Here is a 16222-nt window from a genome sequence, read left to right on the forward strand (position 1 = left end):
GCATACCACAGAGGGGCACTGTTAACTAAGTTTAAGACAAGCCTCCTTTTAACAAAGACCATTCTTATTTCATTTTTTTAAATAAGCACTATTCTATTAGGAAATGGTATGGTGCGAGAGATAAGGTTGAACAGTAGAAACAGGAGGGCAGTCAAAAGATTCGCTATTAAAATGATGATTATCACACTGGGTGTGGTCCTACAGTAAATGTGAATGAGTCCTGAATGCTACTGCTTTGCTTTTATGCCTGTTAACCTCTAAATTTAGACTCTTGAGCTCAAGGGAAAAAGAATGATAAATTCTGTGACCTTTTTATACACGGTTGTCTTCAAATCAGATAAAACTACACAGGAACTATAAACCTAGTAACGAAATAAGCTAAGCAAGCTCTATCTTATACATACAGTGCAGTCCATAAGTATTTGGACAGTGACACAATTTTTGTTGTTTTGGCTCTGTACTCCACCACATTGGATTTTAATTAAAACAATTACTATGAGGTTAAAGAGCAGAATGTCAGCTTTAATTCAAGGGTATTTACATCTATATTGGGTGAACCATATACTATAGGAACCACAGCCCTTTTTATACATAGTCCTCCCATTTTTGGGGACCAAAAGTAATTACACAATTGGCTGCACAACTGGCCAAGTTGTTTCTTAAAGCCATTTAAAGCTGGCCATCATGAGGCTGAAAAATCAGAATAAATCAGAGACATAGCCAAAATACTAGGTGTCAAAATCAACCGTTTGGTACATTGTTAAGAAGCAAGAATGCACCAGTGAGCTTAGCAATAGTAAACGACCTGGTAGACCACAGTAGTGGATGAGCAAACAATATTTTAAATCATGAAAAAAAAAACCCTTTTCGACTGTTGAACAGATCAGGAACGCTCTCCAGGATGTTCTTCTCCATTAAGAGAAGAATACACCAGCATAACATCAGACGGTTCACTATAAGATGCAAACCGCTGGTAAGAAAGGCCAGGTTACAGTTTGCTATAAAGTACATAAAAAAGCCTCTAGAGTTCTGGGACAAAGCCCTATGGACAGATAAGATGAAGATTAACCTGTACCAGAGTGATGGAAAGAGAAAAGTATGGAAGAGTATGGTATCCAAAGCATAACACCTCATCTGTGAAACATGGTGAAGGCAGTGTCATGGCTTGGGCATGTATGGCTGCCAGTGGAACTGGCTCACTTGTCTTTATTGATGATGTAACTGCAGCAGGGTGAATTCAGAAGTGTACAGAAGCATCTTATCTACCCAGATCCAACCAAATGCTTCAAAACTCATTGGACGGCTCTTCACCTTGCAGCAGGACAATGACCCCAAACATACTGCTAAAGCAACTATGGAGTTTTTCAGGGCCAAAAAGGGGAATGTTTTTGACTGGCCAAGTCAATCACCCGACCCGAATCCCATTGAGCATGCATTTCGCTTACTGAAGACAAGACTGAAAGCAAAAGGCACCCGAAGCAAGCAGGAACTGAAAATGGCTAAATTACAGGCCTGGCAGAGCATCACCAGGAAAGATACCCAGCGTCTGGTGATGTCTATGGGTCGTAGACTTCAGGCAGTCATCAACTGCAATGGATTTGCAAACAGGCCAAATTTTATTTAAGATTTTGTTAATGTGTCCAATTACTTTTAGTCCCATGAAATGGGGGGACTATGTATAAAAAGGGCTGCGATTCCTATAAGTTCACCCAATATAGATGGAAATACCCTTGAATTAAAGCTGACATTCTGCACTTTAACCTCATAGTCATTGTTTCATTTCAAATCCAATGTGCTGGAGTACAGAGGCAAAACAGCTGTCACCGTCCAAATACGTATGGACTGTACCTACTGTGCTGACCAGAGAATGTACCATTAAAACAAACTAACTCATTTAGTAGTGCTGCACTAAAATTGGCTTAATTATAAACCTCTGAATTGTCTAAACCAGTATCACTTGAATACCCTCACTATCATAGTTTCCTTTCTATTAAACATGTCACCATGTTCTGACGTTATTTTTGCAAAGTTAAATGCACACTTCAAAAAACACAGAAGCCAAACATCTGCACTCCATTGCTGCAGGTGGCAGAGACCCCCTCTGTGTACTACTGTATTTTGCAAGAACAATGTAAATTCCAGGCTGGTCACATGAAAGCTAGCTGGCACAGTATCAATATCAACTGGCCAGAAGAGCCGTTTTAGCAGAAATGTAGAGGTACAGCCTGTACTGCCATATTAAACTCTGACTTGATTCTTTGTTAACATACTGACAGATGAAGTCTGGAACAGAATTACAAAGTAAACGAAACAGTATTTTGGGTATCAAACTAGCTGAAAACAATTTTACATTAACTCCTTTTAAAACAACCAACTTTAGATTCTCCAAACTGCAGTCTCAACACATTTGTGAAAAACAAACTGAAATTGTTTTGAAGGGTAATGCATTTCAGAAGCAGAACACTTCGTTTACTTTAAATTAAATTAATGGAAACCTCCCCACATGAAACCAGGCGGGCACCAACTCACTTGACACTTCAACGGGGGGAAAAAGTGATTACAGAACAGTTCACACCTGGATGCACACAATTTGATTCTTCCACTTGGAAATTGTCATTCCAATTGTCCATGACAGATGTAAAGTTTTGACCAAAACAATGGAACAATACATAAAAAGAATTTCCTTTCTTCTCATGGTTATACAGTAAGATTAATGCAGTATTAAAATAATAAACCAGTCTAGTCTAATATTACTTTTTCAGATATGAAGACAACACTGTAAATGACACTTTCATCACCTGTTTCACAAAATGCAGGACTGCAGCCAAAAATATCTTCTTTGGTACAGCATGATAAAAATGTGCAAAGAGTCATTAAATGATCAGTCCTTCACACACTGCCTGCCCTCTCGTGACTGTAATCTATTTTCTATGGTTACTTTGGCTCAAACTTTTTTTTAATGCAAATGTGAATAGCTGTTACAGCTTTCTCTTTTCGACAAGCCTATTTACGGCACTTGACAGCTCATGAAGAAGCTTAAAAAGCCTGGCAAGTCATGTCCTTCTAAACGCATCTACATTTAACTACATAAACATTGGTAAAATGAGGCTCTTAAAAAAAGGAAATATTTTGCTTGTTTACTATGACATAGCAGAACTTAAAGTAAATACAGAAAAGGGGCCCATTAGCTGTGTGCTGTAAGGTGTTATTCAGTTTTCTATATTCCATCATTTACTAAATTAATTCATAAAATTGGGGCAAAATCAATATAAAGCCTACTGATCACACAGGTTTTCTCATCATCTATTATTGCTCTAATTCCCCTTATGTGGTTCTGGGGAACCCGAATGAGGACTTGAAACAAGCAAAACAGATGCGGGACCAGGCAAATGAAAAGCGACTTCTGTTTGTTTTTGAACGAGAACAGGCATGGATCTGAAATCTTAACATCCTCAAAGCAAAAATATTAGATCAGAAGAACTTATATTAAAAGAAACGTACATTAATAAAAAACGTGGCATTTTGCAAAATGCAATATTATATTGCATCAAATAGGCACAAAAGAAGTTTAAAAATACTTAAATAGTTAAAGCATATTTTTAATTTCAATTTATGGTACTTGTACAAAAGATCTAAACAAAGCAAACTGCCCTTGAATGTAACTATGTAAGGAAACTACTTCAACAGTCTACAAAAGCAGGAAGCAAAATGAAAATATTTAAAAGGGCAGCTGCTTTGGAATTTGGCCCTACAGTGCAACTTGCCAACCTTCAGCAGTTTAAAAAGCTAAGTGCTACTTACAGTAATCAGAAACCAGAAATCTACACACAAACATAAATGGATTACAAAGTGAGGTTTCAGTAAATATTATGAAAATGTTTTTACAGAAGCAAAAAAAAAAAACAAGGAAGTTTTCAACGTCAATTGCTCTGCAGTAGCAGGCAGCCATAACTAAAGCGTGGAATATTTAACAGAGATCAAAGCTAAATAATATTTGACATGAAACATAAAACAGTAAAATGTGAAAGTACTAAAGGCATTTTATTTAATTAAGTTTAGGTTGTACGACTGTAAGTGACCACACCTTACGTTCTCTGATCTGGAATTACACTAAACAACACAACAGGAACTGTGTCACCACTGCAGTTTTAAATAGAATTGACATGCAAAACACAAACAAGACAGCAGGCGCACTGCTTTTGCAGTTCACATGTCCCTGGAAGAGCTATGGCCCACATTCCCAAATTCTGCACTGAGGTTTAAAGGAACAGCCTGAGAATATCCATCCATCCATCAGCAGAAAACCACTGTTCCCGGTGAAGGTCAAATCAACCCACAGGCTGTCCCGGAAACATACAGACTGTAAGTGCATAACTACTCTCGCCTTGGAGGAGAAGCTCAAACCTAGCCAGCCTGCATCTGGGAAGTGGGAGGAAGCCTATACACCAAAAGAATATGCAAATTCCACACATGGCACTCTTGCCTATCATTGAACCCAGCAACCCAAGGGCTGTAGGCAGCAGTGTTGACCATTCTGATTAGAGCCACCTCCAAGCTAAAGTGGTGAAATGGGAGAGTTCTGCATTATTCAATCTATAAAGCAATTTCAATGGATTCCGTCCTGGACAATAAATAGTGAGCAAGAATCACAATTTTATTAGCACTGCATTCAATTCTTGCAAGTGCAAAAATTTAAATTTGTTATAGAGAGTTTAAGTAAAATTATTCAACAAAACTTTAAAAAGAACAATTTTGTTAACACAAAGAATATGTATACTCTCAGTAACTGCTGGTCATTGTTTTTCAGAAACATTCAAAACTGAAGGATTTCAAATCACAAGAAAATATCTACTTTGAAATATAATATTCAATAGTGTAAGGGTAAACCTGCAGTTCTGCACAGATCATGCTTATTTTACACCTAACACCAGATCAGAACTCTAATAAACAGCATCAAGGTCAATTTCTTGTGTAAAAAAGACACCAGTTATAAATTCTAAAAGCCAAAGGTTATAAATTAAATTTCTATGCTTTCACTTCATAATTTCATAGCACAAATCAGACTTTATACAAACCTAAGACAATTTAAGATTCCTTATATGTAGGTATATGTTCAGGGGTATTTTGTAACATTATATTTCTTTTAACTATTAAATGTCTTACTCATACAGTATTTACTATCACAACAATCACTGCTGGGGAAAAAAAAACATTTTAGCTCTAATCAGTAGTTACTGAATGTTCCTTCAGAATAAAATAAAAACAGACATTGATTTATCAAAATCATCAATCCACAGAAGGAGTAAAAATGCTTACTACAGTAACTTTCAGATTTAGACAATTTTTAAGATTGCTGTACTCTGACATACTCACACTCTATATCTGAGAAATGTGATATCTGAGAAATGTGTCATTTTACATTGTCTAGATCTAAACTACATATATATCTCTAAACATCTGTTAACTCTATTAACACCAAAATGCAAGCTAACCTACTTTATTCCACAAGAATTGACCTGCAACTTACTTCCGCCTGATGTCAGTAAAAAGAACAGGACAAGCAAAATGCAGTTCTGAAAAATTAATCTTTTGTTGTGCATATATTACATTACGGCATGGATTCTCTGATCTGTAATGCTAATCTTCTCCTAACCTTAATAAAACAGTTTTTATATGAAGGAGGTCTTGATTTTAATTAAGTTAACATCAATACCAATTTTCCTGACTGGCCGCCAGCAACTCTGCTTTATCTGTGCTACTAGCTTCGGTCCTGCAGGTTAGGGACTGGTTAGGAGGCTGATCAGTGCAGTGGATTAATGAACTCTCCTGCAGTGAACTATAACCCTCCCGAGAGTCTGCTAGCCGCTTCTAATGAATTGCTATACTAATCCACATATTCTGGACTGTTTCTGCAGTCATTTTGCAGGCACTAAAGCCTGAGCCTTTCAAGCAGAGTTATATGGCTGCTGAATAAAAGATGCAGAGACTCTTACCTGCCATTGCTGATTTGCTGTGGAGAATGTCTGGAATGGTCTGACGGCTCTGACCTCCTGTCAGGAGATCGGGAGCGACTGCTGCGGTTTCTGTCATGGGATCGGTTGGAATGGTCTGATGCCAGTGAATGAATTTCTGAGATGTCTGTTAAAATAAAAATGACGTTTAATATGGCATTTTCCCCCCAATGCACATGTGACCTTGAAAATCTCTGTGATAATGACATGGTTTTGGGATGTGCAAGCTTTTACCTATCAAAGTTTTTTTCTGCCCTCCTCACACATTTCAGGCCAAAACCAATAAGGAGACGTGCTCAATACATGCACACTGCTAACTGCAAAATAAAGCCTAAAATGCTTGATGGGATACTTAAAATATGAGACTGACTCATGTAAAATGAAAAAGCAAGCCAATAATTTGATAAAAAACAGTTGTATAAAGGACAGTCATTATTAATCACGTAAATAACTGCGTAAAAAAAATGCACCTCCCCAAACTACCCCCCACTTCCTTGCAATAAAACTTAACAGCTTTTCAGTCCCAAAAAAAGATATATAAAGCATAACAAAGTTGGAACTCTTATTAATGTCAGAGTCAGACATTTATGTTAGCAGTTCAGATTCAGAACACTTTGTAGAAATTTACATTAGAGTGTGCAAGTCTCAAGTGAGCTCGAGCAGACAGCTACTGGTCAGACTGCGAGCCCCAGTCCCAGAGCCTCCTTTCCCATCACATGCGTCTTCACTCACCATCTCGATCTGAAGCATTTGCAGAAGGAACGCTGTCGTCCAGATCTGGGATGTTCAGCAAAGTAGCTCGCTCATCTCTCTGAACCACCATCTTCAACTTGCCCTTTGACCTTTCAATGAGCTTCTTAGCATCTATCAAGGACAGGTTTTCTGTCACTGTGCCATTAATCTGATAAAAAAAAGTATAATCATGAAACAAAATAAAAATCAATCTTTAATGCAAGGGTAAAAAATGGCATTCAACCTTCTGATGTATATTTCTTCAAAAATATTCTTACTTTCAAATTTTACATTCTTACATTAATTACATAACCAACCATATCCTACCATAAGGATAAAATATGACTGTCTGGAATTTTTCAATTGATTTTTTACTTCAATTTTTTTGTCAAAGTAACAACTTCACCTTAGTGAAGTTAAAAAACTCAGGAAGATTATCTTGCAAATGCAGTCCAGCTCAGATCTTATGAAGCAAACTATTAGAGTTATTTTAGATTAGGCACTTACTTTCAGTACAACATCTCCCTCCTGGATATTGCCATCTCTTGCTGCTAAGCTCTCAGGAGAAATATCTTTCACAAATATGTGGCTTGCCAAGCGTAAGCCATATTCTATTTACAACAAAAACAAAACAGAGTTGGTGTTAATGTCCTGCTGACCAAGAATATCCACTTTCCTTGATCTATAGCATGTTAATATCTGGTTACATAAAATAAACCCGTGTTTTTAAATGCAGAGCATTTTTTTCTTCAGCGCTTACTGGTACTCTACAGGGACACAGGCATATTAGCTGAGCCATAAATTCATTCTGTCCCTTCAAGGAATGATAATGACACCTCTGTCGCCTTATCCAATTCAAGGCTTAAAAGGCCTATGGATGCAATTTAGACAGCTCCCAGCAACTGCAAAGTCAAATTCACTTCATAGCAAAGTTAGGAGCTCCTTAAAATGATGCTACAAGAATTCTTACACTTTTTTACAGATATTCAATTTTTTCAGAAGTTGGAAAAACTAACAACAAAGCTCCCTGTAAAGTAATCTTGCCCATTTTCATTCCATCTAAAATTAAGAGCCAGGGTAGCCTAGTACCTTTGTTGCGAATCATTATGACCACACTTTATACTTCATGAAGACTGTGTGACCATCACTCAAAACATGCAAAGAAGGAGATTTTTTAAATCACAGGATCTGACACTTCAGCTAGTTTGTAACTAGTGTACAAAGATAAGACCTTGTTTATACTTGGCCTTTGGCTTCTATTAACTCTGGTGCCTTGAGCTATCAAACTAAGCAGCTTAACAGAGGTCCAAGACAGGTCTTCTCTGCTAATTAAGACGTGAGTGTTTCAGACAGTTGTACCTGCTGACAAAGGTCGTGTTACCCAAAAAATGCATTTTAAAACCATGGAAGAACATTACAGAATTCGAAAGCTTTTTGCAAAGGAGCTTATTCTAGCATTAAGCTTTTGAAGCTGCCTTTTATGTTTTCTTCTGAATTTAACGTTTATACGTAGAACACAAACTGACAAAATAGCACCATCAGCAAACTAATACATGTCTCTACCATTTTATGCAGTTACGGTTTACAATTTTGTGTTTTCACACAGTTATTTTTATACCAACATTTCAGTAATCAAGGGCACAGTCTCTCATATACACGGTTTTAACGCAGAGATGGTCACTGTGCTGACAAATCTCCGCTTCTCTGCCACTTTCTTCCCAGGGAACAAGCAAAGCTTTCTTTTTTGCCTCATGGTACCACATTTGCTCCATATTGCCTCCTACATTCTCACTGCACTTTGTGATCTCTCTCGTTTTCTGAAATATCACTTAGTGATAAACCACACCTCTTAAATGTGTTATGAGTGAGAAAAGCAGTCGTGTTGCTCATTGTTCACGATCTGTGATGACTTTGGAAAATAAAAAAAGAGGTTATGTCAGCTTGTAATGTAACTACTGTGTATAGAACATCATGGTGTACATATTCAAGAAAAAAAATGTGGGAACCACTTTGAGATTTATGAATCTTATGCTGGCACAGTGAACCTAACCCCTAATTTTTCCATACAGTTAAGAATTTATTACACGTGGCTCTCAGGAAAGAAACACCCCCGTGCAAAACAAGGGAAAGGTGTATTTAAAATAGTTTAACCAGAGCAATTAGAAATATTAAAACGGACAAATCTGGAGTATGCCTTACAAAGGCCATTTGCTGTACCTTCATTTTTTCTCGACTTCACCAAAGTGACTTTAGCTGGTCTCGGTGGCAGGTTAGAGGCCACAGACCTCCTGTCTGACCGGGGTGACAGGCTTCTCTCTCTGCTGGCACTCCTGTCCCTCCGGCCCCCGCTTCTCTCACTCCTCCGCCCCCCGCTGTAGGCGCTGGGGCCACTGCGCGCACTTCTCTCCTCGTAAACCTCGTCCTCGTAGCTGTCGTCCTCATGTTCCGACATGGTCTCGCGCTCCGGGCGGGACACCGGGATCTGCACCTTCCGCTTCCTTCTAATCGTCTGTAACCAAACCAAGAACCTCCCAATGTAGTTTACGCCATGCTCGGTGGGTAGGGCAGGAATACTTCTCTCTAATTATTTCGACACAGTTAAGGCCAATTGGGTGCATAAGATCAAAGAAAGCAAACAAAAAAATACGCCGACGTCTGCAGTCCCAGCATGAGTAACAAAAGTCAAACAGCCTTACAACTAGGAAACGTGCACAAAAGTTCATTGAAATTCATGGCAGGAATTCAAAAGATGAAATGCATGATTTCGAGGTGTGTGCCAAAGTCATCATTTTGGCCACATTTGAAGCTCTCTGAATCTCTGCAGGAACACAGAGGACACAATTATAAGTGCTGCCACAGCACCTGCCCCAGCAAGATTAATTGTTTCCACCTTCTTCCAGGTTCTCTGAACAGCAGCTTCAACTATCAATTCAACATAACACCTCCATTGCTTACTGCATTATCTTTCATCTCACTGCTCTCAGTGCACAATCAGCAGAGCCCTGTTTTGACAAATAGACATAAAGCTGCAAACGTTTTCAATGACAGTAAACACTCCTCCTCAGACTATAGAATATCTACACCATGTACATAGTCACTGCAGCTCTACTGAAGTCACAATTTGACCTAATCCGAACACTGTAGACAGTTCTTATACCTAACCACACACTAATATTTTGAACTGATTATTTTTTGAGTCTTTAATAAAATAAAAACATGTAAATGTAATTACAGATGGCAGCTTCAGGGCATGTGATGTTTGTTGAAGAACATGCTTGCAAAAATACAAATCATTTTCCAGTGAAGGACAGTCATCAGCCAAGAACTGATATACTCACTATTTTTGCATTCTTCCCACTTTTCCGTAGCTGCTGGACTGCGTATGCATGCTCTACATTATCCATGGAAACAGCATTAACCATGACCACTCGGTCATTTTCCCTTCGGGGGGAAAAAACAAAAAACAAAAAGCAAATAGTTAAACAGCTCTGACCGCTAAACCTAATACAGCCTCACAGCTGAGAGGAAGATGGAAAATATCAAAAGACGTGCGATATCTTTAAACACTTTTTAAAGATTAATGTCCAACTGTGTAAAATTTAGTTATATCTACATGAGAAGCCGTGTTTTTATCATTTTAAACGGGGTACAAAAATTGGTCTGTTTGTGAGAGGGCAGCACTGTGGGGCAGTGGTTGGCATTGCTGCCTTACAGCACTGGGACCCTGGGTACAACATCGGACCTGGGGTGCTATCCAGGTGGAGTTTGTATGTTCTCCACATGTCCACATGGGTTTCCTCCATGGGTTTTAACTGAATAGGTAAGTTAACTAGCTTCTGGAAAAATTGGCCCTGGTGTGAGTGTGTGCTTGTTAAGTCTGTCCCATCCACGGGTACCCTGTTTGCACCCACTGCATGCTGGGATAGGCTCTGGCTCTGACCTGAAGCAGCTAGAAAATGGACGGAAGTGTTGCCGAGGTATTTCAGAGGAAGAGCCATTCGTGAGTCACGTACAGCAGCACACATCTCCACATACAAGAACAATGTGCGTGCTATTTATCACGAATGAGGTAAAGAAAACTATTTACTGCACATGCTTAAGGTTTACTAAATGTCGCAATGACTCAAAGCAAACCATAATGAAAGCTGATGCTATGACAAAAAATATATAATTCATTCAATGGCAATGGTCTAGGCTCAACATACAGAGAAGTTAATAAATTCATTTTTCAACATCAGTCAATCTTTTGAGGATCCAAATACGTTACCACGGTTTTAAATGACTGATCACCTTGTGCTGGATATCTTCCTACTTAATTGGGATTTTCCAGAATTTTTAAGCTAGGTTTTCATTTCTGGCCTCAGTGCCTTTGTTTTCCAGCTGCGTGGGCCCTGGCGCAGACGCTCAAGCACTGCTGCGTGGTGGCTATGGGCAGAAGCAGTACTCACTGTAATAGACCCTCGGCTGGACCTCCTTTCAGCACATCTGAGATCACGATGGAGGTTTCGCCACTCTGAAAATGAGGGTTATCCCGACCACCCGAAATTGCAATCCCAAATCCAAACCCTGGCGCCTGCGGAGAGACCAAAGACGACAAAATCAGGTTTCCGTTAGCTTTTCCCGTTCTACCAAAACTGTAGCAGAAGGGAGGGCAGATTAATTTAAACTGTCAGTTTTAGCACGTTATTATACCAAAGTTAGATAGAACTGAACATCAATGAGCGAGAGAGACAAAAGCAATGTACTTCAGTGCCAGCTGCAGAGCACCTTATTCCTTCTTTAACATGGCAATTAATCCTGCCACATCCCGAACCTCCCACTGCAGGAAGGTGCTTATGTTCATTTCTCTCTGAGCCTGCTCGGCGTGGACAGAAAAGATGATGCCCAACAGGGAAATCCAAGACAACCAACACTTTAGGAACACTAATATGCCACATTTGTTTTTGACTGCAAAAGCAAACAAAAAAGAACAGCCAGTAAAAGCTTAATATACAAATATTTTAACAACTGAGGAAACTGCATGGCCCTCTAGTGTAATTATAATAAAGATCTTGCTCGGAACAAAGCCGGGCTTTGTTGAATGTGGACACCCCTGACATTTTACATTTTTAACTTAACTGTAGCTGCTTTGGATCACAGGCCTGACTGTAGTTTGTCTGCTCCAGACAATAAGAATTTGCACGTGGTCCGTTTCTTTCATATTCCATAATCCTTTCTTTAAAAAAAAGCCCTCACTAATTAGCAGACACTGAAAGACTGACAACCGGGCGACAGTGAAACTTTGTAACCACAAAGGTGCGGTACTGGGGCTCCTGCTCGAGGTTCAGACATGTGCAAATATGCTTTTCTTTCATGACAACATAAAAATACATTTGCTGTGTGATAAATATTTTTGTTTGGAAAGCATAAACAGTTATTAGATAATTACATGTTAGATGTTTACCAGCTGTGCTGCTTGTAAAAAAAACGGTCTGAAAACAAAAGCAGGGTACTACAAATGAAACCTCAGATGTGCTGCAGTCGACATTTCACTTTGCTGATATGGGTTTTATTTTCCACGTGAGAGGAATTACTTGGTAAGCAAAGCAAGCTGGTCATATCTCTCTTCAGTCACATCTGATCTTTCATTTAATAATACAGGAGTGCTCTGACAAATTCTAACAGCATTTCTCAATGACTAGTCCAGCAACAGTCCATGGCAGCCTTCTTGTACAACTGAGACTTAAAAAAAAAACATTAAGGACTTAAGGATTTTATTGAATGATTTTCAGTGGAGCGGAATGTTTGCTCTGCTCTGGAATGGAATGTCAGTAAAGTGTGAAGACCCCATTCAGCACATCTGGGTCATTTGTTTTTTTAGTACTTAATTGGTCCAAGGATCTCAGTCCAGCCATTGGTTGAAAGAAGCCAGGGTAACAGCTTCAAAAACATGGCTATGCTGTGTGTTCCATGCTCTCATTGAGTACAAGTGCTTTCTGGTCACACTTTTAAGTGCACTTTCCCCGTAGTTTCCACTTATGTCCTGCAATCTGTGGGGCTTCTTTTTACAATCTATGTTGCATGTAAGCCATAAAGTCATATTCGAAATACAAAATTTACAGTTACACATACAGTACAATGTTAGAAAATGACCATGCTCATTGTAAAATGTCAAACATTGTTTTTGATACACTGCAAGCCTGTAGAATCAATTTCTATCTGGTTGTCTAAATGGTTAAAAATCATTTTTTATTATTATTATAATAATAAAGTAGTTAAGGTAAGGATCTCTCTCCACACTGCTGGTTGCTGCTTGGTACAGTAGTAGATACTTTAATATTTATCTTTTGTCTGTATTAGATTTGCCTTTAGGATCTCAATCCATTTTGATTAAAAGCAGGATATTGTTAAATGTATGTTTGATGTTGTTAGGCAACAAACTGGTAGATGGATATTGGCAAATGTTTAACAGTTATTTAAGGTATAGTGAATGCATATATTTGTTTCAAACAGCATATTTGCCATTTGTTTTGGTTCACTCGCAATGTAATGCATAGTGTATATGAAATAATGTTATGCTAAGTGATTCTGCATAGCAACAGACTTTTTTCATTTAGGTATATCATTTTGCACAGTGCAGTGCTTATGGAGTCCATAGAATCACAACTTGTGTCTGCCCATCTGTTTTTTGTTCAGGCCAATAATTTTCAGGTGTACGTCAGTTATTATTTAAGATTGCATCAATGACCATCCAATGTAGTACTAAAAGAATTGTGAAATTTTCAGTAAATAAAACCATTAGCTTTTTGCAGATAAAGCACTGCACCAAAACATGTCTGTGTGGCATTTACTTCCAATAACTATTTCAGAATTGCACTCAAACCATTCATTTGCATTCTGGTTGTTTTCTACACAAATAGGGTGAGATTTAGACAGTTAAAATCTATTTAACCTCAGTGTGTTCACTATCCTTTCATTTCTAACATTTAAATTCAGACTTCATCGTTAAAACACTATATGCACACATCTGATTTAAAAACAGGCAAAAACAGAGCCTGGACCTTGAATAGAGGTAAGCACCCTGGTGTCAGCTTAGAAAGGCATCACTGGCTTTTAACAAACTGAAGGGTAGGAAACAACTCTGCTTGATGCAATGTCATTCCAGCAACATAACACACAATAACATGAAGTGTAAGACAACATTCTTTTAGCTTTGGAAATCTAAACATGTTTAGATTGAACTTTAAACAGAAAATTCCAGGGCAGACAAATACAATTCCTGGTGTTCCACACTTTCCTCTAGTTTCACTTGGGTTCAGCTCCACTCCAGCTTATCCATGGCACTGTTTCATCTTAACAGGTTTCTAAACACTGCAACAGACAATCCCTAGTCAAGCAGCTAAATCCAAAAATGAGGGATTACTGAGCGCAGTCCACTTCAGGCAGTCACATTCATTAAGCCTTCTTATCTGACTATGACACTGTTAAAGACAATCATACGTCTTCATCCCATCTTCATCAGAAAGGATTAAATGGTAGACACACCCAAATTAAGACATGTCTTTATGTGAGAAGTTTATATCATTCCTACAGTATTTTTCAAATCCTGCACAGTGAATTATTTCTGCACGATTCTAATGTTTTCTGCTTACACCCCTTGTCTTGCTAATAATCTATTCCATAAAAGCAGCTCCAGAAACACAAAACTGGCTGAGAGAAACGTGCAATAATTTAATCTTGTAAGAACCTAAGCAGAACTGATTCTCACCATATGCTATGTGTTACACCTGATGAGAGAAAGCTGATGTGCAATAAAGTAAAAAATCAATAGCATGCAGTGTATGAACATGTTAATGTTAGGGTCAAGATTAAAAAAATATTTGTTATATGAACTACTATTTAAGGTTAAGGTTGACTTCTCACACATCTTAATGAAATAAAACTAAAGTTTCTTTCCCTGGCAATACTGTATGCATCACTGCCAACCCATGTAGGAAGTCCAAAAAAAGAGAAAAGCTAAACTACAATATAGTATCATCTTCAGTTTTTGTGTGTAGCACTTCACCTCCTGTAGTTCTGAAGAGAAAGGACTGGAGACCACCAGTCAGAACACCTCACTTATTAACGCACAGATGACATGCTTGGACAGGATCAGATGTGAACCTGGACAAGATGCAATTTTGATAACCTTACATTAAATTTGTACAATCACCACCCTGGCAACCAGAAACAAAAAGAGTAATGGCAAAATGTAAATGCAGATCATCGCTGGAGATCACCTTAACCAGCAGTCTTCTCAAGCCCAAAGCCATGTAAATACTGGAAGATGAGATTAATATCTGTCAAGTGGAGTAAGAATGTAACAAAGGAATACTACAAAACGCCTCCTTTCCCTCCCTGGCTTCCTGACATCTGTTTTTTTTCTGCTATTGTGTGCATAGTCAGCCAACATCCTGAAGTTAGGTTAGAAGACAGCAAGTGCTGGCGATACTCACCCTGTGAAGGGTCACAGTGTGCTGTTCCCATATCACCGTTTCCTCCATCGCTGCACTCTGGGGGGGGGAGACAAAGAACTGCATTAGAGATGCTTTCTCTCCAAACTTAATTCTTGCATTCTGAGGGTAGGTAGTGTTGAATGAAAGATGCTCAACAGTGCTGTCTTCTCAAAAACACACATTGCTTAGCGATATGTTGCATAAGACAGAGTGAGAAACTGCCCATTCAGCCTCAGCTCTGGAGTCATTTAACATACAAGAAGTGATGCACCCTCTGTCTTTACTGACTTTTGAGAACAAACCACATTTCAGAAACATTTTCTTAAATAAGAGTCTTAAAATAAGTCTTAAAATCTTTCTCAGAAAATAAGGAAAAAGATGCTGAAGGCTACACTGCCATTGCCTTAACATTTTTTAGTTACGGAAACTCACTTTTGGCAAGAAAATTATGTTGCAGTAGCCCAGTCTGTTCACAGTACAAAATATCCAGAAAATTCACTTTCATTTAGGCAAACCTGAAATGGTCTTAATGTACCTTTAAATGTTACCATACCTGAAAATTGTGTTTCTGCAATATACTCAGGGGGGCAAAGGTATCAAATGAGCTAGCTTTGCTTGCTTGCGTATTTTCACCCACAGGAATGAAGCATGATTATATATGTGGCTTGTGGCTATACTGAACCTATAAACAGTCTGCAACGGCTAATATACACAATGAAATTATTCACTCAATTCTACACCTTCCCATTTCCTGAGAAACACATTCATGGTCTTGGATAATGAGTGCGTTGTGTTTTTTCAACCTGTGTAATGTGTAGCATTATCTTTGTGAAAAAGCTTGCTACGTTGTTGTCCTATACACGACAGCCTACCTAAGTGGGATGGTTTGTTTGCACACCAGTTCTGCAATGCAGCTATTGCAAGATGAATACCTGCGAGAGGGTTGAGCACTGCAAATCCACACACGCCAAAGACACTTTCCATTTATAAAACTCAAAATTTGAG

The 16222-nt window shown here is 38.5% G+C and overlaps 1 protein-coding gene across 6 annotated transcripts in view; it reads right to left on the reverse strand.

The window, feature by feature from the left end:
• tjp1a (tight junction protein 1a) overlaps positions 1–16222 on the reverse strand; it is a 68332-nt gene that overhangs the window by 22463 nt on the left and 29647 nt on the right. For all 6 annotated transcript variants that reach the window (XM_088920880.1, XM_088920879.1, XM_088920875.1 and 3 more), the window contains exons 2-8: positions 15218–15274; positions 11192–11316; positions 10082–10184; positions 8961–9252; positions 7251–7354; positions 6744–6912; positions 5994–6138 (exon numbers count right to left, since the gene is read on the reverse strand). In XM_088920880.1, coding sequence (XP_088777006.1) covers positions 5994–6138; positions 6744–6912; positions 7251–7354; positions 8961–9252; positions 10082–10184; positions 11192–11316; positions 15218–15265 — 986 coding nt within the window. In that variant the 5' untranslated portion in view covers positions 15266–15274. The remainder of the gene's footprint in view (positions 1–5993; positions 6139–6743; positions 6913–7250; positions 7355–8960; positions 9253–10081; positions 10185–11191; positions 11317–15217; positions 15275–16222) is intronic.

The sequence above is a fragment of the Atractosteus spatula genome, chromosome 7, assembly GCF_055471065.1.
Source record: "Atractosteus spatula isolate fAtrSpa1 chromosome 7, fAtrSpa1.hap1, whole genome shotgun sequence".
Classification (NCBI taxonomy): Eukaryota; Metazoa; Chordata; class Actinopteri; order Semionotiformes; family Lepisosteidae; genus Atractosteus; species Atractosteus spatula.